The 21,577-nt window shown below is 44.4% G+C and overlaps 3 protein-coding genes across 3 annotated transcripts; all 3 read right to left on the reverse strand.

The window, feature by feature from the left end:
* Nucleotides 1–13,552: 13,552 nt before the first annotated feature.
* On the reverse strand, nt 13,553–14,614 carry FOBCDRAFT_192951 (zinc-binding domain-containing protein). Its single transcript, XM_031193321.3, has 2 exons — nt 14,254–14,614; nt 13,553–14,184 (listed from the first exon to the last, which is right to left on the reverse strand). The coding sequence occupies exon 2, from the start codon at nt 14,165–14,167 to the stop codon at nt 13,664–13,666; it is 504 nt and encodes a 167-aa protein (XP_031029942.2). The 5' UTR covers nt 14,168–14,184; nt 14,254–14,614; the 3' UTR covers nt 13,553–13,663.
* A 141-nt stretch (nt 14,615–14,755) lies between these two features.
* Nucleotides 14,756–18,728, reverse strand: FOBCDRAFT_171434 (uncharacterized protein). Its single transcript, XM_054707778.2, has 3 exons — nt 18,555–18,728; nt 15,775–18,489; nt 14,756–15,724 (listed from the first exon to the last, which is right to left on the reverse strand). Exons 1-3 carry the CDS (start codon nt 18,611–18,613, stop codon nt 15,163–15,165), a joined length of 3,336 nt encoding a protein of 1,111 aa, XP_054563753.1. The 5' UTR covers nt 18,614–18,728; the 3' UTR covers nt 14,756–15,162.
* Nucleotides 18,729–19,522: 794 nt separating this feature from the next.
* FOBCDRAFT_234107 (uncharacterized protein) lies at nt 19,523–20,957 on the reverse strand. The gene is made up of 2 exons (XM_059609955.1): nt 20,309–20,957; nt 19,523–20,262 (listed from the first exon to the last, which is right to left on the reverse strand). The coding sequence occupies exons 1-2, from the start codon at nt 20,489–20,491 to the stop codon at nt 19,783–19,785; spliced, it is 663 nt and encodes a 220-aa protein (XP_059468150.1). The 5' UTR covers nt 20,492–20,957; the 3' UTR covers nt 19,523–19,782.
* Nucleotides 20,958–21,577: the final 620 nt, after the last annotated feature.

Here is a 21,577-nt window from a genome sequence, read left to right on the forward strand (position 1 = left end):
AATTAGTAATATCCTAATATTATTATCCCTATTAAACTTTTATTCTTAATATAATAGGTTTATAATATTATATTAATAGTAGGCTTTAATATATATTTCTTTAACTTTCTTAGTGTTTTTATATTTCTTAGCTCTCTAAATATACTTATCTTTAGGTAATAGGTATATTTATTTTCTAATTTTATTATATATTAGTTTATAGGGTTATTTCTATTTATTCTTAAGTTATTTATCTTTTTTACAGAGGTATTATGTAGTTAGTTATACTGCGCCTCCCCTATATCTTATGCTTTAGGAGTATTAGTAATAATAGGTATAGGCCTTAGTTTCTACTTTTTATTTTTATTTAATAGCTTCCTCTTTTTTTTAAAGTATTATTATAGTAAACCTAGGTATTTTATACTTTATAATATATCCCTTTTTAGTATTTACTATAATAATTAATTTATCTTATTAAGTAGTTATTTTTATAGGGATATTATTTATAATACTAAATATTAAGGCTTATCTATTTATTTTAGGAGTAATTACCTTCCCTTCTCTAATTACTTTAAGGGTTTAAAGTTCTTTAAGGCATTTCCTCTATTTATTTTCCTATTATTACTTATTTTCTTCCTTATAATACTTAGGGTCTTATTATTTTTCCTTTTTATATTATTTTCTTTTTTCCTTTATTTCCTTTTTAATATTATATCTTTATTATACTTTTTATAAGTCTTTATAGTATTTTTTAGCTTTAGCTTATTTTTCTATATCCTTCTCTGCTTATTTTTCTTTTACTTCCTTTAGGCTTTTTCCTAGGTAATAGCAGAGTTCTATATTATATCCTAATCTGCATATACCTAATATTTATATATATATAGCTATTTAAGGGTCCTATTATTTAGTTAGTCCTAGGGTTTACTTACCTTAGTTTAGGTCCCTAGCTCTTCTAGGTTTTAAATAGCTGCATATTATATATTTAAACTAGTTATAATTATAATATTTATATTTAAATATATCTTACTAATAGTGGTTACTACCTGGTTAAATAGCTCTAAGTGTTATAAGTCTTAGCTATATATTATATATAGTATTATTTAATTAGTTATCTTATTACTATCCCTGGTTTTAAGAGTTACCTTAGTTATTATTATTATATTATTAGTTAAGGTAATATAAGTTAAAATTATTTCCCTATTTATAGTTTATTCTCTCTCTTTTATATTTATATTATTATTTATTAATCTTAATTACTATAGTAATATATATTATTAGACCTTCCTTAGGTTTATTAGCTAGGTATAATTTATCCTTAATTTCTTTCTTTAGTTCTTTATAATAAATTTCTATTAAGGCTTTATTATCCTATTTAGTCTTAGATATAAACTATTAGAATTTAGTAAAATAGGCTATATAAGACTTATATTACTTAAGTATAAGTAGTTCTACTATAGCCTATTATTCTTTATTAATTACTTTAAAATTATCCTTAAGGGCTTATTTAAAATTATTTTAGTTTCTAAAGATATTCTAAGTATCTTAATCTTATATATCTTCTTTATTTTTAAGAAAATCTCTTAGGATAGATTTAAATTAATCTTTTACTTCTCCTTAAATTAAGCTTATAGTATATAGGAGTTTCTTTATAGGGGTATTTAGCTTATTCTTATAGAGGCAGAAGTAAGCTTTTATTTAGGTTAGGAATAAGATTATATTAGCTGCCTATCCTCTAAAAGGCTCTAGCTTAGGGGGTTTAAGTACTTCTCCTAAGTCTTATTTATTACTGCCTCTACTAGTGGTTTTTATAGGATATTTATTTACCTAGGCTTATAAAGTATTAATAATAGCATAGAGCTGCTAAAGCTCTACTATTATTTCTATAGCACTAAAAGGTAATCTAGTATAAAAAGGTACTAGGCTGGTATTACTAGTTATCTTAATAGTATAGTATTACTTAGGTATTAATATAATATATTCTAAATAAGAGCTATTAATATATAATAAATAGGGTTTTAAATAGGAAAACTAGTTTATACTAGGTTTATATTTATAGATAGCATAAGGTATTAATACTAAGCAGGTTAGTTATTATATCTCTTAATAATTAAGTAATATATATTAGGCTTATTAATATAAAGAAGTCTTATTAATAGCTAGTAAGCTAAGTTTATAAAAGTGCTAATAAATATATTTTATATACTAATATTCTAAGTGTTAGGATGCTGCCTTAGGGGGATATAGTTATCCTTAGGATGTATTGCTCTATAGGATAATGGCGTCCTTATAATAGTTATCCTGCATAACTTCTTTTATAATTAGTAGGTTATTAGATGAAATTATAGGGTATATGTAATATAACCGCGGGGGTTATAATAATTAAGAAAATTATATCTTAAACTAAGAGTAAATTAATTAATATTATTTAAAATATAATTAACCTAGAGGTCTTTAATTAATATACTTTTATAAGTATTTAATATTAATAATAAGTTATTTTATTATATTACTTCTTATAAACCTTAATAAGTAGCCTTAAAATATTTTTCTCTTATTTTACTTTTAATTTTATAAATATATAATATATAACTAATAATAGCAGCTAAATAGGATTATAAAGTAGTTATTTCTATATAAAGCCTAAGTAGGTTTTTATTAGCTTTATTTTTATTATTTTTTTAACTTTTTTTCTTATTTTATTAAAGTTATTATTTAAAAGTTAATACTTAAAAAAATAAATAAATAAAGGCTATAAAGAAGGACTTATATAAAAAAGTAATTTATATATTATTATAGGATTTTTTACTTTAAATATACTTATTATAATAACTAAAGTTTATAGATATTATATATTACTTATTTTTATAAAAATAATAAATATAAGGTATTTTAGCTTTATCTCTAAAGTTATAAATAAAATTAGCTAATATAGTAATTTTATATTCTTTATAAATTTATTTAAGTTTTTTATTAACCTTATAAAATTAATAAGATTTATAAGAATATTATTTAGAAATATAATTAAATTGTGACGGTTGGGTTTCCAAACAGGTAAACTAGTCCGTACTAGGTTTATGTTTGCAGATAACGTAGGGCGTGATGCTGAGCGATGCGAAGTGTCACGTTTCTTAATGATCAAGTAATGCGTGTTAGGCTTATTGATGTAAAGATGCTTTATTGATAGCTGGTGAGCTAAGTTCTATGAAAGTGCAAATGAATGTGTTCTATATACTACTGTGTGTGATGTGAGGACGACGATATGTGCGGACGCTGTCGTCCTTGGGACGCTTCGTTCCATGGGACGACGGCGTCCCTACGCTGGTCGTCCCTGCATGGTTGCATCGTGATTGGTTCTTGAAAGGAGTGAAATTGTGGGGTACACGTGACGTAACCGCTGGGGTCGTAACACGATCTCTCCCCTCCGTTGGGCCTCGTCCTCGAGACCTGCATACCCTGTCCATCCCGAATTTCACTTGGTGCGTTCTAACCTAAACCTTTCATCATCATGTCGCGAAATGTCTGACCGTGTCTCCAAACAGTATTCTCGCAAGACCCACGCGGAACGTGAGTTAGAAAAATTAAAAAAGGAGCGTGACGTTGCCAAACTTGCTGAGTCCGTTGCGTTGTCCGGCGAGCAAGCGGATATGCCGTGCACCCGTTGTTTTAGGGCAGGTAATGGGGACAAATGTTTGATGTCTCCCGATTCCAGTCGTTGTAGCGAATGTGTGCGCAAGAGAAAACCTTGTGATGGTACGCGGGTGGCGTCCTCTCGTGAGTTCTTTTCTGTGTTTTCTTGTTTGTCGCTGATTGCTTTTAGTATCTTCCCTTATGAAGCAGGAGAAGAAACTGGAGGTGGATGAGGATGAAGCGAGCGATGACCTTTTGAAGCTTCATGAGGAAATGGCGGCCTTGCAATCTCGTCTTGCTGCGGCTGCTGGGCGTCTGTCTCGTATCCGGAAGATTCGTGCTAGGGTGAAGGAGAAACGTTCTGAGGCCACTCGCCGTGGTCTCCAAGAAGTCGAGAAGGAGGATGGTATCTTGTCCATGTTGGATGCTCATGAAGATGCCGTGGTGCGTGATCTCCAGGTGGATCATGTTCCTAATGATGTTGACTGGTCTTCTCTTGGTTTGGGGGATGATTTTCTGAACGCATCGCCTTTGTTTGATTTTGGTGAAAGTTCTTCAGGAGCCGCTGGGCACCAACAAGGTGCTTAGTTGGTTCCCACGTATTCTCGCTTTCTGGGTAGTTTTTCCATTTCACCAAGTATTCCTTTCTGCCGTTTTCTTTGCGCATCTTCCTGATTTCTTCTGCTTCGTATACCTCTGGTCCTGTGATTTGTCGGGGTTCGTTGCCGGTCTTGACATGTATTGTGTCGGCGGCTGATTCTAACATCGAGATATGGTAGATTGGGTGACATCTGATGTTCGGGGGTAGATCTAATTCGTATCTGTCTTCCCCTGTCTTCCGTTTGATCTTAACTGGTCCTAGGTACTTGTAGTCCAGTTTGTGACTTGGTCGGTCTGTTTTGATGTTTTTGGTGGATAAGTAGACCATGTCCCCTTCCTTAAAGGTTGGTCCCTTCAACCTTTTAGGGTCATAGTGTCTCTGCATCCTTTTTCTGACGAATTCTAGCTCTGTCTTGAGTTCGTCGTGTATTTCCTTCAGCTTGTCGCTTGCGATAATGGCTGCGGGGTTCACATTCTTGGGTTCTTGAGCGTCGTAGTACGCGTTTGGGGTGAATCCGGCGTTTGCGTCGAACGGCGTGAGTTTCGTACTTTCGTTGTAGGCGGTGTTGTAGGCTAGCTGGGCGTTCGGTAGTTTCTCAACCCAGTTATCCTGTTCGTAATTGATGTAACACCGAAGGTACTGTTCTAGCACTTGGTTCATTCGTTCTGTCTGTCCGTCTGCCTGTGGTCTGAAAGCCGTTGTGAGCCGGTGTTTGACTCCCATGAGTGCCATAAGCGATTGCCAAAATTTAGAGGCAAATGTCGGTCCTCTATCCGATAGGATTTCCTTGGGTAATCCTCGTTCTCTTACTACCCTGTCGTAGAAAATGTAGGCCATGACTTCTGCGTCCGTTGCCTCTCTGTAGGGTAAGTAGATTGAGAATTTCGTGAGTCTGTCCACGATAACCATGATACTGTCGTAAAAGATTCCGGTTGAGGGGTCTTCAGATAACGGTAATTTAGTTATGAAGTCCATAGTGATTGAACTCCATGGTCGTTCTGCAACTTCGATTGGTTGTAGTTCTCCGTAGGGTTTGTGTCGTCGTGCTTTCGTTCTAGCACAGACATCGCATTGTTTGACAACCTCTTCTACTACCTTTCGTGTCGTGCGATATCCTTGCTGTAATAGCCGTTTCAGGGTCTTGGTGACCCCTGGGTGTCCATGTAGTGGATGTGCGTGGAATTCTTGGATAAACTCTTGTGGATCTCCTGGAATTTCTTTGGTGTCTGCTGCTTGTATCCATCCCAATGTTTGCATTTGTTGGGTGAATCGGTATTCTCCCTTTTCGTTCTTTTCTAGCACTTGTTCTCTTGCTTTGGTAGTGCCAGTGTCGTAATCTGGTCGTCGACTGATTGCGTCTGCTCTTCCATTTTCGGATCCCTTGCGGTGGATGATTACAAAATCAAATTCGCATAGGTACTCTGCGTAGCGTAATTGTCGTCGGTTGAGTTCGTGTGTCGTGGCGAAGTACGAAATATTTTGATGGTCGGTGTAAACCTTGACCTGATGTCTACTTCCCATTAAGTAATGTCTGAACTCCTTGAAACAGTTGACAATTGCTAAGAACTCCTTGTCGTAGATTGGATAGTTAAGTTCTGCTCCGTGCAACTTGTGTGAATAGAAGGCAATAGGGTGCAATTTTCCTGTGTCGTCTCGTTGACCGATTTGCCCTCCTAGTGCGAAATCCGATGAATCCGTCTCTAGTTCGATTTCCTTGTCGGGATCGAACATCGCTAGTACGGGTTCGCTGAGGATTGATTGTTTGAGCCCGTCGAAGGCTTCTTGTGCCTTGTCGTTCCAGGTGAAGGGCTTATCCTTCTTCGTAAGTTCTGTTAAGGGGTTCGCGATCTTGCTGAAGTCCTTAATGAATCGTCTATAGTAGTTGGCAAAGCCTAAGAAGGCTTGCGTTTCTTTGACGTTGTTGGGTACTTTCCATTCTGCTACCGCGGATATCTTCTTCTTTTCCATTCGGATTTCTCCGGGTGTGATGGTGTGTCCCAGGAAGTCTACCTTCGTAACGTGAAAGTGACTTTTCTCTGGTTCGACCAATAGCTTGGCGTCTTGTAGTGTTTTCAAGACCTTGTGGACGTGTTCCTTGTGTTCTTTTTCGTTGTCCGAGAAGATTAGGATGTCGTCCAGGTAACAGACTACAAAGATGTCGAGGTATTGTCGAAGTACGCTGTTGATCATCCGCTGAAACGTTGCGGGTGCGTTGGTGAGACCGAAAGGCATTACCAGGTATTCGAACAGTCCGAATCTGGTTCTGAACGCCGTCTTCCATTCGTCTCCTTCCTTGATACGGATGAGGTTGTACGCGCCTTTAAGGTCTAGAGCTGTGAAGATCTTTTTGCCTTGTAACCGATCCTTGAGTTCCGTGATGAGCGGAAGCGGGGTTCGATCTTTGATGGTTTTCGCGTTGACCGGTCGGTAGTCGATGACGGGTCTATCCTTTCCGTTTTTTTTTGGTACAAAGAACATGGATGATGCTGAGGGTGAACTAGATTCCCTGATATAGCCTTTTGCTAGCATCTCGTCGATGTATTCCTTCTGTACTCGTAGCTCTTTTTCGTTGAGCGAATACAACTTCTGAAATGGTAAGTTGTCGTCTGTGAGATTGATTTCGTGGTCCCATTGGCTGTGTTCGGGGACTCCTGTTTCTAATTCTTCTCTGAACAGTTTGTCGTATATCCGGTATTCTTTCGGAATGTTTTTTAGTCGGTCCTGGCTTGTCGTTGGTGGTTCGTCCTTTCTTGGATCTTGTTGTTGGAGAATGCCTAGGATTTCTGTTTTATTTCTTTGGCCTTTCTTGTGCTTGTGTCGTACTCCTTTTGGAGGTGGTGGAATCTTTGTTCCATGCCGGTCCACGCTTTCTCCTTTAGTCGTGGATTGAGATCTCTTCTTGCTCATCGTGATCGTTTTACTATCGCTGTCGGGGTCACTGGGGAAAGTGATCTGGCCGGTCCTCCAGTCGATGTGCGGGTTTTGTCGTCTAAGCCAGTTCATACCAAGTAGAATGTCCATATTCTCTCCCAAAGGTATGATGTCGAAGCTTATCCCTTGATTCTTTCCTCCGATACGGACCTTGAGGTGATCAATCTCTTGATCCACAATACCGTTGTTGTAATCAAAGTACTGTCCTTCCGCATTCACAAGTCGGTATGACAGTCGCTTCTTCTTCCATGGTAATCCTAGCTTTGTGACTATTCTTGGGTCGATGAAGTTCTTCTTTGCTCCACTATCGATCCATGCGTTTAGCCATCTTCCCTTGATCTGAGCTCGTAGCACTAGGCGATCGGGTTTGTTGTCTTGTGTGGCTCCCAGAGCACTTGTAGGTACGGGTCTTGTCCGTCCTTGTCTGGCGCTTTCCTGTGGCTCTGTTGTTACAGGAAGCGTATCTCTTTTCCCGAGGCGTCCTTGTGAGTTTGTTCGCAGTCGCTGTCTGCGCATTCTTCGCCGTCGGTGCAATCGTTGCTGAATTCGTCGTCGAATAGTCGCTGTTGAAAGCGTATTTCCAATTCTTCGTATTGTTTTTCAGATGTCTTTAGACGTGCTTCATATTTTTCGGATTCCGTCATCTGTCTGTCATGTAACGCTCCGATGTTTTCGAGGTATAGTTGGTGACATTTTTCCGGATCCGTACATCCTTCGATGTGATCCACCTCGCTTAGTTCTTGTCGTTCTTTCATGAGTTCTAACTCATATCTGCACCATCGTCGCCATGCTTTCTTTTGTTCGTCTGTTGGCTTCCCTCTGGTGTCGTGAGGTTTTTTGAAGAATTCCTCTATGGCTTCGAGTTCGCTGTCTGGCATCGTGTCCTCCGAACTGGTGTCGTCGATTGAAGCCTGATCGAATCCTTCGCCGAAGTCGATGGATTTGAAGGTGCTTCCTTGTTTCGCACATTCTTTCAAGGTCAAGGCTTCGAGTTCTTTTTCAACTTCTGTGATTTCCAGCGTCATTTGCTTGATTCCTTCGCAGAGGTTCTTGTTCTTTTGGATCTCGCGATAGTACGGCATATGGAACCGTAATTCCACTACTCCGAGATTTTCGTACCATAGGTGTACTAGGTATCCTTCTGTTTCAGTTGCTAGGTAGGGCTTGTCGTTCGGTGTGCCAGGAATCGTCACAGGAAAGCAGTCGTTGTCTTCCTTGTTTTGTCTATGTTCCTTACACCAATGATATTTGCATGAGAGCCACGATAGTTCCTCATGTTCTGAATGCGTTGGAAATGTTCTTACATCGTCCTTGACGTTGAACTTTGGTTCCCTGTGGAGTGGGTTTGTAGCAGTGTCCATGTGGTAGGCGCGTATGTTCAGGGGTGCGAGTTTGTTTGTTTCGCCATGTTCTCTGGCTTCCTGGGTGTACCTGTCTTCGGGTGAGGTCCACATCCTGCTGCCTGTTTCGTCGAACAGTTGTTCGTAGGGTTGTTGCCATTTCTGTTCCAGGCGTTCATCTTGTTTGCGGAGGTATCGTGCGGTTTCTCGTGCTACTCCTCCTCTGTGTCCCATGTGGCGGGATTGTCGATGGTGGTAGGTGCGGATCTTTGCTCCTGCCTCTCGTGCCTTTTGGAATGCCTGCTCGGTGTCTTGTAGGGTGACTCTAACTGGGATATCATCCACTTGTTTGAGTACTTCGGGTTGCTTGCCCTTGTTAGGGGTAGCGTCCTTCCCTTGTAGACCCTCTAGGTATTCCTTTGTTCCTTGTTTTGAGAGTCTTTGTTCTCTCATCATGCCTAGGGTTTCGGTGGGTGCATCTTGTGTGCTATTCTTCTTGTCTTGCTTGTATTTTCTGTGTCGGGCGTTTGTTCGTTCTCTGTATTCAGGATCGTCGCGAAGTTTCTGTTTTCTCCTTTCGTTGTATTCTGCCATCCTTTTGCGGTATGCTTCTTCGTCTCGCATCCTTTGTGCATGCCTTTCTCTCTGGAGTTGATTTTGGATTTCCCTAGTTCGTGGTTCTGGTTTCTCTTTGTTTGCTTCCTCGTAAGTGGGAAATATATCCCGGGGCTCTCTGATTGAGCTGTCCGGGTGCGGGTTCCATTCTTTTGCTGGCGTGTAGTCTTCATACAGGGCGGTGGTTTCCGCCATGTCGTACAGACTTCGTGTCATTCCCAGTGTCTGGGTCTTGATGGCCATCTGAGGGTCCTGTTCGTTAGTTGCTCCTAGTGTTTGCTTACCTCGATTAGGGTCTCTAGGTTTCTTAGGTTCCGGGCATTTGCTGGCCATATGTCCCATCCTGTTGCAATTGTAACACCTGATTTTGGACATGTCGCGGGGTCTTCTGTTGTTGTCTCGCTGTGTGGCCCCGAGGACCATGGGTCCAGGCTCAGTTCCGTGTTGAGTGTCGACGTGTCTCTTGCGTCCTTGATTGGCATTTTGCTGTTTGGTGTTCCACCGGGGGTTGTATGATCCTCCGTGTTTCTCAGCCTGTTTTTCTTTACGTCGTTCATACTGCTGGTTGTCGATTTCTACAGCGATGCTGGCAAGTTCGTTTAAATCCTTGGGCTTGGGCCTAATGTTCACCATGGCATCCTTTACTTCGGACTTGAGTCCCAAGTATACCTGTGCCATATGGGCCTCTTCGCCCCAGTTTAACTTGGCTGCCTGGTAGCGGTATTCAGCTAGGTAGTCTGCAGCTGATCCTCTTTGTTTGAGTTGCCGGATCTTCATTTCCGCCATTCGTTTTTCGTCCATGATTCCGAAAGCATTCCTGAGTTCGGATTCGAAGTGTTCGTATTTCTCATAGACATATTTGGTCATTTGCTTCCGTTCGTGGGGTGGATTATTGACATAGTCGCGGATGATAGGCTCCATCATTCGTAACGCCTTGTCCTTGAGGAATCCCATCCCGTGTCGAACCCTCAGTTCCTCGGTGGTGAACTGAATCGGGTAGTACATTTGGTAACTCCGAAGGCTGGTGAGGAATCCTTGTAATTTATCGGCGTCGCCGTTGAACGAGTCAGGCTGACGGGGTCTAAGGATCTCTCCAGGGTCTTTTCCGGTAGCAGTAAGAGCTGCGGTGTGTTCGATATGTTCCTTGTACAGCTTCTGACTGTTCTCAGCTGTTTTTCCGAGTGACTCTGCAATCTCGGCGAGGTCGGCCACCTTCTTCTCCAAGGCCTCGATCCTGTTTTGCGCGATCTTGGCGTTGTTTTTGGCGTTGTCCAGGAGGGTGTCATGCTGTTTTCCCAGGTCACGAAGTCTTTTCTTGAGCTTCTTGACTTCGTCCTCATGGGAATTCGGATGAATAGGAGGACTCTGTATCTCGTCCTCTTCGTCCGTTTCCATTGGGACCTCCTGCAGTTCCTCTGCGAGGGGTCGTGGTTCCTCAGGGGGAGTAACGTGCTGGGCACGTCCTGCGGTTGAAGGGCGGTTTGGAGTAGCAGGTGCCATTGCGTGGATATTGCTCAGCGTTACGCGGTACGGTCTGAACAAGAGCTATCAACGTGTGACGGTTGGGTTTCCAAACAGGTAAACTAGTCCGTACTAGGTTTATGTTTGCAGATAACGTAGGGCGTGATGCTGAGCGATGCGAAGTGTCACGTTTCTTAATGATCAAGTAATGCGTGTTAGGCTTATTGATGTAAAGATGCTTTATTGATAGCTGGTGAGCTAAGTTCTATGAAAGTGCAAATGAATGTGTTCTATATACTACTGTGTGTGATGTGAGGACGACGATATGTGCGGACGCTGTCGTCCTTGGGACGCTTCGTTCCATGGGACGACGGCGTCCCTACGCTGGTCGTCCCTGCATGGTTGCATCGTGATTGGTTCTTGAAAGGAGTGAAATTGTGGGGTACACGTGACGTAACCGCTGGGGTCGTAACATAAATATTATATAATATAATAATAAAAAGATTAAATTAAGATTAACTAAAAAAAGGATTTTAATAGCTAGGATAATAAGTCTTAAGGATAAGACCTAATAGAAAGAAGAAATTATATTATAACCCTAGTAGTTATATTATATATACCTTATAAAAACTTTATATAAGGTATTAGCTATAAAAAACCTACTTAACTTATATTAACTAATTAATACCTTTATTATATTAAAATAATAAATATTAAAATACTTTATACTAGAAATATTATATATTAAGAATAATTTATCCCTAAGACTTATTATTTCTTATATAATTACTTTAATATATAAATTATATTTATTAGCACTTTTATAGAACTTAGCTTATTCGCTATTAATAAAGTATCTTTATATTAATAAGCCTAATATATATTACTTAGTTATTAAGAGATATAATACTTTATATTACTTAGTATTATGCCTTATATTATCTGCAAATATAAACCTAGTATAAACTAGTTTAGCTGTTTGGAAACCTAACCGTCATAAGAGAGATATTAAGGACTTAGTGAGAAAAGTATACTGCTATAAGTAAGGGGGTAGAGGTTACTAAGTGCTAGAAGTCTTACTGTTCATAAAGAGATACCTTTAAATAACAAAGAACCATAAGGTATAATGAAAACCCTTCATTTCTCACAGCCTGTAAGATCTATGTGACTAAATCTTTCGCAATCAACGTGACCTATGAAGCACCAAGCGTGCAAGCTCCTCTACAAAGGACAACCCGTCGCTAAGCACACCTAATCCATGAGGTCCGTAGGTCAGATGAGTAGAGCCTTACTACGCAACGGGTGCTGTAATTCTGAGACTCACAGGTTTGATATAATGTTATGGGTCTGCGTGAGTCGGAGCAATGGGCTAAGTACAGCGAGTGATGCTTCGGTCACTAAGTATCACGAACAGTCAACACTCGACGACAATCAATGCAAAAGCCGCACCTTAACAGCATACCACCGCAAGCCTGTGGGACTGTCATTGAACTAGTGACTGAGCAGGAGAAATAAATCGCAGTACATAAACCCTCTCTCCCGACTGAAATAACAACTCCTCAAGCACGAGTGCTACCAACAACCAAGTACCAACCACCCAACCCAAAAAACCACGAGAAAGATAACAAAACACAACCATGTGCAAGATCAGGGACATTACCTATGTCTGCGGTTGCAGCAGCACCCCAAAGACTAAGCATGAAGTGGAAGGATGTGGAGAGAGCAAAGGAAGTCCCGAAACATGTCCCTTGCGATATCCTTCTCTCGAAGTTGTAACAGAGGACTGTGAGGCTTGTGTGGCAAAGAAGCAAGAGGAGGCGGCGAAGGCGGCCAAGAAAGATTAGCTTTGCAGGGAAGCGTGTAGCCGTGGTCTGATAGTGATTTGCCTTGTTTCACTGGACAAGTGCTTAATTTAGCGAATTCCTATCGCGAGGACAGTCTCTCTATTGCATAAAGATATTTATGTTAATAAACTCGCACAGGACATAGCTACACTTGTCCTGTGTTGTGAAGTCGCTCGAAGGGGATAGGTTCTTGACAGAGGTGAATGTTCCAAGTGATGCAACAATATAGGTCGGAGAGTAAGAAGGCAAAAGACAGGCAAACAAGAGAACAAAGCTCTTTATACCAGTACCCCCGAGGTTTGAGATCCCGCCGATGTCCCCATTGCTACCTATTCAACCGACGCTCCGCGAGATATACGGTCTCGCCATGGTACGTATGATATCAAGGCGCAGGATGAGGACTGTTAGTATAAGAATGATGTGAAGGAGAAACGTGGTGCCGTGATCAGGAACATTTCTATGAAGAACACCCAGGAAGACAGGATGCTGAGTATTGTAAGGACCTTGGGGATGGGGTACAGGTATATCATGTTGCCATGGTTCTCTGTGATTGGTGATTTACTTGTCTCCTAGGAGGGCTACAGAGGACTATTTGTCCGTGCTCTTGAGTCCCAACGGCAGCACATTCTGTCACATACGACCATACCTGCAGTAGAATACGGGATCCCGTCCGCTCTCCCATAGTCAAGCCTGCAAGGGGCGGATTAGTAGTTGGGTCGGTGACGACCAGCGAATCCCCGCTGTTGTATGTTTTTTTGCCCTTTCCACCGCCTACTGTGCCTTTATTTTTCTGGCTCTGTTGGCTGTAGAGAACATGTCGTGGTTGACTGATGATCTGGGCTGCTGGGTTGGTTGCGGGGTCGAAGTCAGGGCTGGGCAAATTGGGAGGGGAGACTGGCCGGGGCTCATTTGTGAAAAGACTGATGCGACTGTAAAATCTGAATTGAAATGATATGGCCTTCCCTATACTTGTTTCGTTGTAAAGTTATGCTGGTGAAGTCGAGTGAACTGCTACAGACAATGGAATCCCCACTCACAACGTGGATGGAACATTTTTCTGTGTCGCCAACAGCCCTTCAATTGTTCTTGGTCTACGCTTAAAGTGCGCCTCATGCGATGTCACTGGGAATCGTAAATGATTCAAGAGTTGGTCCGATCAATTGAAGTTGGCAAACTTGATCTTAGCTACAGGCAATGTCGGACATGCCATATCCTAGATGTCTTGCTTGTGCAAACCCAACGTCTACCGCCAAGTCACCGCCAGCTCAAGAGAAATACATGTTGCCCTCGTTTTTCTGATTTCCTCTCTTGCAGTGTCCGTTCTTGCATCCCTCGCAGTGATCTTCCTCGTGAGGCGCCTTGGACTTGTCGGAGTACTTGGGTATCTCGACCTCAACTCCGTTCCACTTCTTGATGCGGTATGTGACTCTGTCGACGTAGGTCTCTTCTTTGAGCTTCGGCTTGCTCAGGTGGTTGCATTCGATGCATCGCTGGTGGTACACACGGACATTGTAGCGGTTACGGGAGTACTCGCGGATCGTGATGGCAACGACCATGCTCTTCCAGCCGCGAGAGTCACAATTATTGTTGTGGCATACGAACCGCCCGATGATATTGGTGTCGTAGGTACGGATGGCGCCGAGATCCTCGTCCTTTTCGAAGAAGGTGTAGTCGAGCTGGTTTTCCTCTAGTTTGTCGGCGACTTGGTCGTGGAGATCGGGGAACATGGACCACGAGCGGGGCGGCTTCTTTCCTCTCTTGCCTGGCATGATGGGTCAATCGCTGGCTGTTTCTGGGTCGTGAGTTGGTTAGCGTTGGTGTCGCCTGGGAGTCGAAGCTTGGCCGCTCAACTTACCTGATGCTGGTTGTGTCGAGTGTGTCAGCGAGGCTGGGATGAGAAGGAAAGAACGAGAATCTTGGAAGGAAGAGATGAGAGGGGAGATACCAGAGAGAGGAGATGGCGAGGAAAAGAGAGGGGTGCAGCAGCTTGCATGAATGACGAAAAGTAAACATCACGCACTGCCGCTCGCAGGTGTGCCAGTGCCAACGAAAATGGCGGTCACTTGTCACTGGCAAACAGCTGTAACATCAAGAAAATGCAAAGCGCCGCCTACAACTTATCACCGGCCGTTTGCACGACAAAATGCTGCCCTGAGAGACTCCCTAAATAAAACAGGGTTATCTAGAGTGGCATGGCAAACGATGGTGTTTCCCACCAGCCCCCTTCAACAAAGAGTATCCATGGAAGGCTTTTTCTCTCGGACACGGTTTGTTTTGTACCAGCGGCGCCTATTGGTTGTTCACGTTGTGTTGGTCGGCCTCCCGCATTGAGTATCAACTCTGCGGCTGCCCAACACGACTTCAGCACTGAAGGGTTGGTATTCCGTGGCAAGTCAACCTTTATCCATTAAATTGTTTATGCTTTATCTTGGTCCTCGTAACTTGGTATCTACCCGCCAGTGGCACGCTTCAAGACGCAATAACATATGTGTCATGCATGCGAGGCTTTATAGGCAGATTTGACTTAGACCTGCAGCACGGCTAGAGCTTCATTACAAAGTGCAAGTCTTGTCATATTTCAACGATACTTGTATTTCATGACTGCATCATCCATCTGAGTTTTATATGCTCAATGTTGAGTCTTTGAAGGTCGCCGAGGTCGCTGGTAACACAAGTCAGACATATCTTGGTGTTCCCCTCCTATTCTGTCGGGTTAGCCTAGGCAAATTCCTGGAAAATGTCACTTGTGTAGCAAATCTCCTCCTCAACTATTAATAACTACTTCCAGCTCACGCAACTTGACAGGTTTTGTAATAAAGATGTCAACACCGCTTCTTGTTGCTTCCTCCCGCGTACTCTCAGATCCAAGCCCCGTTATAGCTATGATCTTGGAGGCAGCGATTCCATTGTATAGCTCAAACGCTCGTATATGACGCGTAGCCTCTAAGCCGTCCATCACTGGCATCGATATATCCATAAGTACGTACTTGAACTGCCCCGGCGTCTCTTTGTACGCATTCACCGCTTCCTGCCCGTTTACTGCGGTGCGGTATGGCTTTTGGAGTTTCCTCATAGAGTGAGTTAGCATCTTGAGGTTTATGGGGTTATCTTCTACTAGGAGGAACTGTGGGGTCTGGAAGTAGTCTTGCGCTGGGACGAGGCCGCCCAGGGGGCTCTCTACGGCAGGGGTTGGTGGTTGGCTACATGATACCATGTCTGAGGGCGTTGGTAGTGGTATTGTTCCTGGGGTATGTGGATTGTCTTCTATCTCGGCCCAGAAGGTGATGGCTCTGGAGACAGCCCTTTCTAGCTTGTTCGGAGTGAGGCTTAGATCCAGTTAGCGAAATTGAGCATTTTACAAATCAAGATGACTCACGGTTGGGCAACATAGTCGCATAATCTCGTGCGTCCAGTTGATACCTGTGCTGACTCATATCGTTGAACGACAAGTGCGTTGTTGCACACCACCAGCACTGGTGCATCGGGCCATGATTGTGCTAGTTCTGAAAGGTTGCTCGCTGCATTATCCTGCACGATAACGACATCGGGAGCTAGCCGTTCCACCTCTGACAGCGCGTCTGGTACCATACCTAGATGCTCGAAGCACAGCTCGTTCATCAAAGCTCTGGAGGTCATAGACCCATGATGTGTAGCTCCGAGGCTTTGAGGTAGGGCGGCCAGTCTGGCGCGTAGACCGTGGCATGGGCTCTGTTGATAGACCGCGAACTCGGATGCTGGAGAGCTTGTGCCTTGGAGCATGGGTATCGACACCGTGACTTTGGTGCCAACGTCAACTTGACTGTTGATGGATATCGTGCCGCCAAGTTGATATGTGATCCTTTGGACAAAACTGAGCCCTAGGCCCGTCCCGGTAGATAATTGGTCCTCTTGAGAGAAGGGCTTGAAGATGTTGTTCCGAAGAAAGTCCTCGCTGATTCCCCGGCCTGTATCTTCAACTACCAGTTCGATCATACGTTCGCCGCTCATAGCACCTTGTGGCTGAGATTGTGCCATCGAGACCTTGATGAAGCCTTGAGAGGTGTACTTTAGTGAGTTCCCGAGGAGGTTCATGATAATCCGACGGATCGCACCGGCCCGCGTTTGGAAGCTCCAAGAGAGCGTCGGGTCGTAGAGTAAAAAGATGGTAACCACACCGTCTTGAGGTTGGTTCCTCTGGTCGATGGCTTTTGCTTCAGCGGCTTCTATGGAGTCCATTCGCCGCATCACTCCAACGTCGGTGCTTGTTCTGCTCTTGGAGGGACTGAATATGTGAGCGATCGATGCGTGCTGATAGCTGTGGCCAGCATAAACACTCTCCACTACATCTTCGGCGATCTGGTCCAGGCGGACCGTTTTGTTCACGGTTTGCTCCCTGTTCCGGGGGACATTGCCCAGCTTGGATCTTTCTAAGCTGTCATCGTTCGTGGTATCTGATCCTATCGACTGATTCACCTTGGTGAAATCCAGTAAATGCTCTGTGGTGTCAAGCATAGTACGACAGCATGTCCCAATCAGGTGAGCGATGTTCTGCTGCGCTGCAACCAACCCAGAGTCATTGAGCAGTTCGAGGCCTAGCGTAATTCCGTGGAGCGGCGAGCGTAGTTCGTGAGATATCGAACCTAGAACGTCTGACTTGGCCTTGTCGGCCGCCAGGGTTTCTATCTGGAAGGCCTCTGATGCCGCCAGTATTCCGAGGGCCCTGAAGAACGGCAGTTCTCCGTCTCTGTCGGACTCACGCCGAGGTGCCCTTGACCATGCAAACCCGCCGATGGAAAGCAAGCCTTTCAGGGGGTCCCATATAGGGATGAAAGCTACATATCGGGCTCCGTTGAAAGCTTCCTGTAGTTCCTGCTTCTCAAAGCTTTCATGGTCGTTTCTGGGAGAAGCATTCTGTTGTGATGGCTGCTGCTCTGGTTGGCTACAATCTGAGCCAAAGTGTTTCGTATTATGGGTGAATGATCGCTGAGCTTGTGAATCAAAGTCAAATATGTAACCTTCAGGGTATCGTCGAAGCATGTGAGAAAGAAGCGCTTGTGAAATGTTGTTCACGTCTTGAGTGGAGTTTGAACCGAGGCCGTTGGAGGATCCGAGTAATTGGCAAGGCGGTTGGAATTTGGCAGTGGGGGTTTCGTTTATACTCGCACTGCTATAAACACGTGGACTTGGGCCTGACCCATCGAGGGAGAAGTCGTACTGAGTTTCTGTTTCGGGTGACTGGACTAGAGGGAGATCCCGAGAATCTCCTCTGAAAAAGGCGCAGTAATCTGTGTGGAGAGCCTCTTTAATAACAGTTGCTGCTATGAAAAATGGATATGATGGCGTGTGTTCCTGGCTTTGGTAGTTAAGAATCTCCAACGGTGCATGCCCATCATTGTATTGCGTTTGGTCTCCACTTGCTTGATGCTCTGCACCGGGATGCAAATCTTGAAGTGAACCCTTGCGTGGAGTCAAACCCCTCTCAGTGAACCTCTGAAGCCCAAGGCTCATCGCCGTGCTGCGCTTTAAGGAATGCTTGATTCGATTGCCCTCGAGGTGATCCATGATTGTTTGCGACAGCCCTCGGAGGACATTTGAGTGTTTCTCTTCCCAGACCCCACCAGGCGTAGAGTTCATAACGCACAAGACTCCAATGTTGATGCCCCGAGGAGACCGTATAGGCACGGCGGCGTAGAACCTGGCGATGCTGCCAGGACGGCAGTATGGGCTGGCTGCGAACCTCGGGTCTGTGGCCAGATCCTGGACGGCGATGACCGGCAGCTCTTGCGATGTAGGAGTATCCAATGCCTCCTCGGTAGCGCGTAGGGTGTAGTGGCAGACCCCATCGGTGCGGGGGATATACGTCCCGCAGAGCAAGAGTTCATCGTCGCTGTTGTCCAACGATGGGCTGTTTATGAGTGACGTGGAAGGTGTTGCTTCCGCGACTATGTACTGCCTGGTCTTGTCAAATAGCGATACAAGCGAGCGCTCTGTTTTCGTCTGACAAGTTGCCAACTGTGCGAGACCCGTGAGGACAGAATCCGGCGACTTTTCAGGCCCCGCAGCGCTGATCTGGCTGAGGGGCCTACATGTTGTGCGCAGCAACTCATCGTACCTGTGAAGCCATGGTAAGTACCGCAACAACGTGTACATAAACAAGCTGCGATAAAAAAGACGTACCGAGAAGTCTCATTCTCACGCCTGTCTTCCGACATAAGAGTGTCCCTGGCGCCCGACATGTCCTGTTGGATTGACCTTAGGCATCAAACTCGTTGTCGAACTGAGGGGATGCAAAGGCGCGAAAGAAAAGACCCAAGGGCAGAATTAAGCAACAGTCAATCGGAAAGCTTCTCTGTTATCATTGGATGTGTCGTCACCACGACGGAAGCTAAGGGAGGATTGCAAGAGATTATTGGCCATGCATGAAGATGCACTATGCCGGAAAGGATAAGCAGCAAGCCTGGGTCTGGGCCGTAGTAGGGTCTTTCGACGGTCTAGAACGTTGGCCCCGGGGACACCAAAAGACGTTGAGCTGAGCGAAGAGACTCTCCCGCGTTTCCCGAGCGCGTCCGTCTATGGTCTTTCCGTCGAAATCCCATCCGACCATGGTGGCAATTCTTCTCAGTCACTACAGGAATTCGCCACAAATACCACGGCCCATCCAGCTGCCTAAATCAAAAGAGAAAAAAAAACTGCTTGTTCAAGTTAGTCTCCGTTCAGGGACAACGCACGCTATGTCACAGGTAAATGTGGCCTGTTCCGCACCCGGAGCTACCCTCCGGCTCGCGCTACAGTCAAAGTTCAGGGCACAGAAAAACCTGGTTTTCTTCCCCTTACCCTATTTGTTGGGGGGTCATAATGCAGCACAGCGAAGCAAACCACAAAAAGCCATTTCGTCATCCAGAGCTCATAGATTCAAAGGAGACGAGGCCCCCCTGGAGTAAAGCCAAGGTTCCGGAGCCCTCTCCGTTGCTATCGCTTGTCTGGTTGGTCCAGGTGGATCATATTCCCTTGTTAGTGTCTTTCGTGAGACCCTGAGACGCATGGACCCTAGAACCCTTTTGGACCCCTAGACCCTTGAGAAATATGGAGACCTCGCTGTCTGTTTGTCGCACTGTCCAAGTCTCCATATTCACAAGATTTTGAAGTTTTTATCATCTTGTGCCTAATTCCGAGGCATGTTACTGAGAAGCTATAGTAATTATTCGTGTATTACATGTATTGCTATTGTTGCCTTTTGATAACTCATATGCCTAAAGAGACCCGGAACTCCTTTCCTTTCCTTTTCTTTTGCTCCCTTGCTTAAACAGACATATAATCGTAAAAGTAGATACATAACACAGTCCCCAAGAGCTCGCAATCACACCACTGCATTTCTTACAGCGAATCTCTTGTGGACATTCGTGCTCTAGTCGGAGCTAAAGCAGTGACTTGACGATCCGGCGTGGTATTTCTGTTGTCGTTTCGCGTATATTAGGCCACAGAAATTGCACAGCGTTTGAGGTCCTGACGGGCCCTCGCGCCATTGTGGCGTCGTGTCAGTATGGCAGGATGTGCAAGACATTTTGGCCGGCAGGGCATTCTCCTGACAGTGCCACATGTCCTGTCGGTGTTGGTGACATTGTCTTGACTGGTAACTCTTCCGTCTGCTCCTCTTGTGTGAGACTCCTAGATCTTGACACTTGCTGATAGTCCCCTGTTGTGTGCTTGTGTATTGCGAACGATGCAGTGTTTCTTGATCGTCATGTAGATGGCATGGTGCATCGGCGTGGCATGTACTATGAGAAGATTCTGTCTCGTTGGATAATGTAGACGCTATAGCCGATGTTTGGAAGACATTGACATCGCCGAGCGGATGGCCAACGCATTCAGATGATTGGACGCCATGCTGGTTCTGTAAGTAAACGTATATAGTTTTGGTAAGTGTCACTTACTTGTAGATGTGCCTGTTTGTGTTTTGATCTTGTTACGGGTGATCTTGATGATGAGCCGACTTCTATGCGGGAGGGACGTTGTTGCTGACAGCGACGGCGTTGAGATCGAGCTCTCACCTGTACCGGCTGACCCGGTGAAGCGGGACAGGGAATAAGATAGGATGATGTGAGTGAATAGCACATGGCGTTGTGGTATGGCGATCTTGATGAAGCATGGAAGATCTTGGGATCGAGCTGTTTCTTATGGATTTCGGGGTATCAGCAGGGTCCAGCACCTCCACAAACCCAACTCGTCCTCTATGATGTCACCTTCATGGGGAGAGGATACTCCGTACAGTACAAATGTAATACATAGATGTACCGCTCCACAATGGCTGGTTTGGGCTTGGGTGATCTATTTAATCCGGGTTCTCATGGCTGGTGCGATGTGCACTCAGCACAGTGTCAGCCTGGATTGAAACCCCACGCTCACGCCCCTCTAGGGGTATCGAAACGGGGTTCAGAAAATCGTGTCAAGAAGACTGGCAGGGGCAGCGGGGATAATCCTGTGCAGGTCGGCATGGGTATTGTATTTCGGTCAGTATAGCTGGCGGACGCTGGTGAGGCTCGTGTCTTCTTATACCACAAGGGGAGGCAGACGGAGGTGCTGTATGTGAGTAAAAAGAATCATTTAATTCTGAAAATGGAATACTCATCCGAACAGGTGAGTACAGTTTACGCCCGTCTCGGAGATAACGCCCTAAGGAGGACAACGGATATTACAGGCCCAAGCCCTGACCCTAAGACACGTTTGGCTTGGCACCTTCTCCCCCGTAGCTCTCTCTCATAGGACAGCCAATGAAATTTTCTCTGCGGATATTTATGTAATTACTCTGTACTCCATTTCTGTTAATTCCGCCCATTGGACCAACAGGTTCTCAGAGTTAAGCTTTTTAGACGTACTACGGGAATTAAGCGCCAACATACGGATAGTGCGCACCCTTACACTAGCTTGACTAGGTCGGATGGTACCTAGCTCCGTGAGCACAGTAAACAAAAGTCGAGTAACATACAAAGCGGCTGCTCAGGAGGGACGGCCAGCACTGTCATTCTTTCACAGCCGGGCAGTATCTGCTTCCATGCTAGGCCGAATTAAGAGTGGTATAAAACTTGGAAGTTGGCCGATGTCCAAGAATATAAACCTAAAACTAGTGTCTGAAAAGACATTATATGACTGATGGGTGGTAATTCATCGCTCATAATGATGTAGCCCCGGGTCGATCCGGTACC

The sequence above is a fragment of the Fusarium oxysporum genome, chromosome XII, assembly GCF_013085055.1.
Source record: "Fusarium oxysporum Fo47 chromosome XII, complete sequence".
NCBI lineage: Eukaryota > Fungi > Ascomycota > Sordariomycetes > Hypocreales > Nectriaceae > Fusarium > Fusarium oxysporum.

Coding starts and splice junctions, on each gene's coding strand:
- FOBCDRAFT_171434 (XM_054707778.2), bottom strand. CDS start 18,613: ATGTCGGGCGCCAGGGACACTCTTATGTCGGAAGACAGGCGTGAGAAT. Junction 18,490..18,554: donor CGTGAGAATGAGACTTCTCG/GTACGTCTTTTT, acceptor ATGGCTTCACAG/GTACGATGAGTTGCTGCGCA. Junction 15,725..15,774: donor TGCGACTATGTTGCCCAACC/GTGAGTCATCTT, acceptor ACTGGATCTAAG/CCTCACTCCGAACAAGCTAG.
- FOBCDRAFT_192951 (XM_031193321.3), bottom strand. CDS start 14,167: ATGCCAGGCAAGAGAGGAAAGAAGCCGCCCCGCTCGTGGTCCATGTTC.
- FOBCDRAFT_234107 (XM_059609955.1), bottom strand. CDS start 20,491: ATGTGCTATTCACTCACATCATCCTATCTTATTCCCTGTCCCGCTTCA. Junction 20,263..20,308: donor ACAAACAGGCACATCTACAA/GTAAGTGACACT, acceptor TTACAGAACCAG/CATGGCGTCCAATCATCTGA.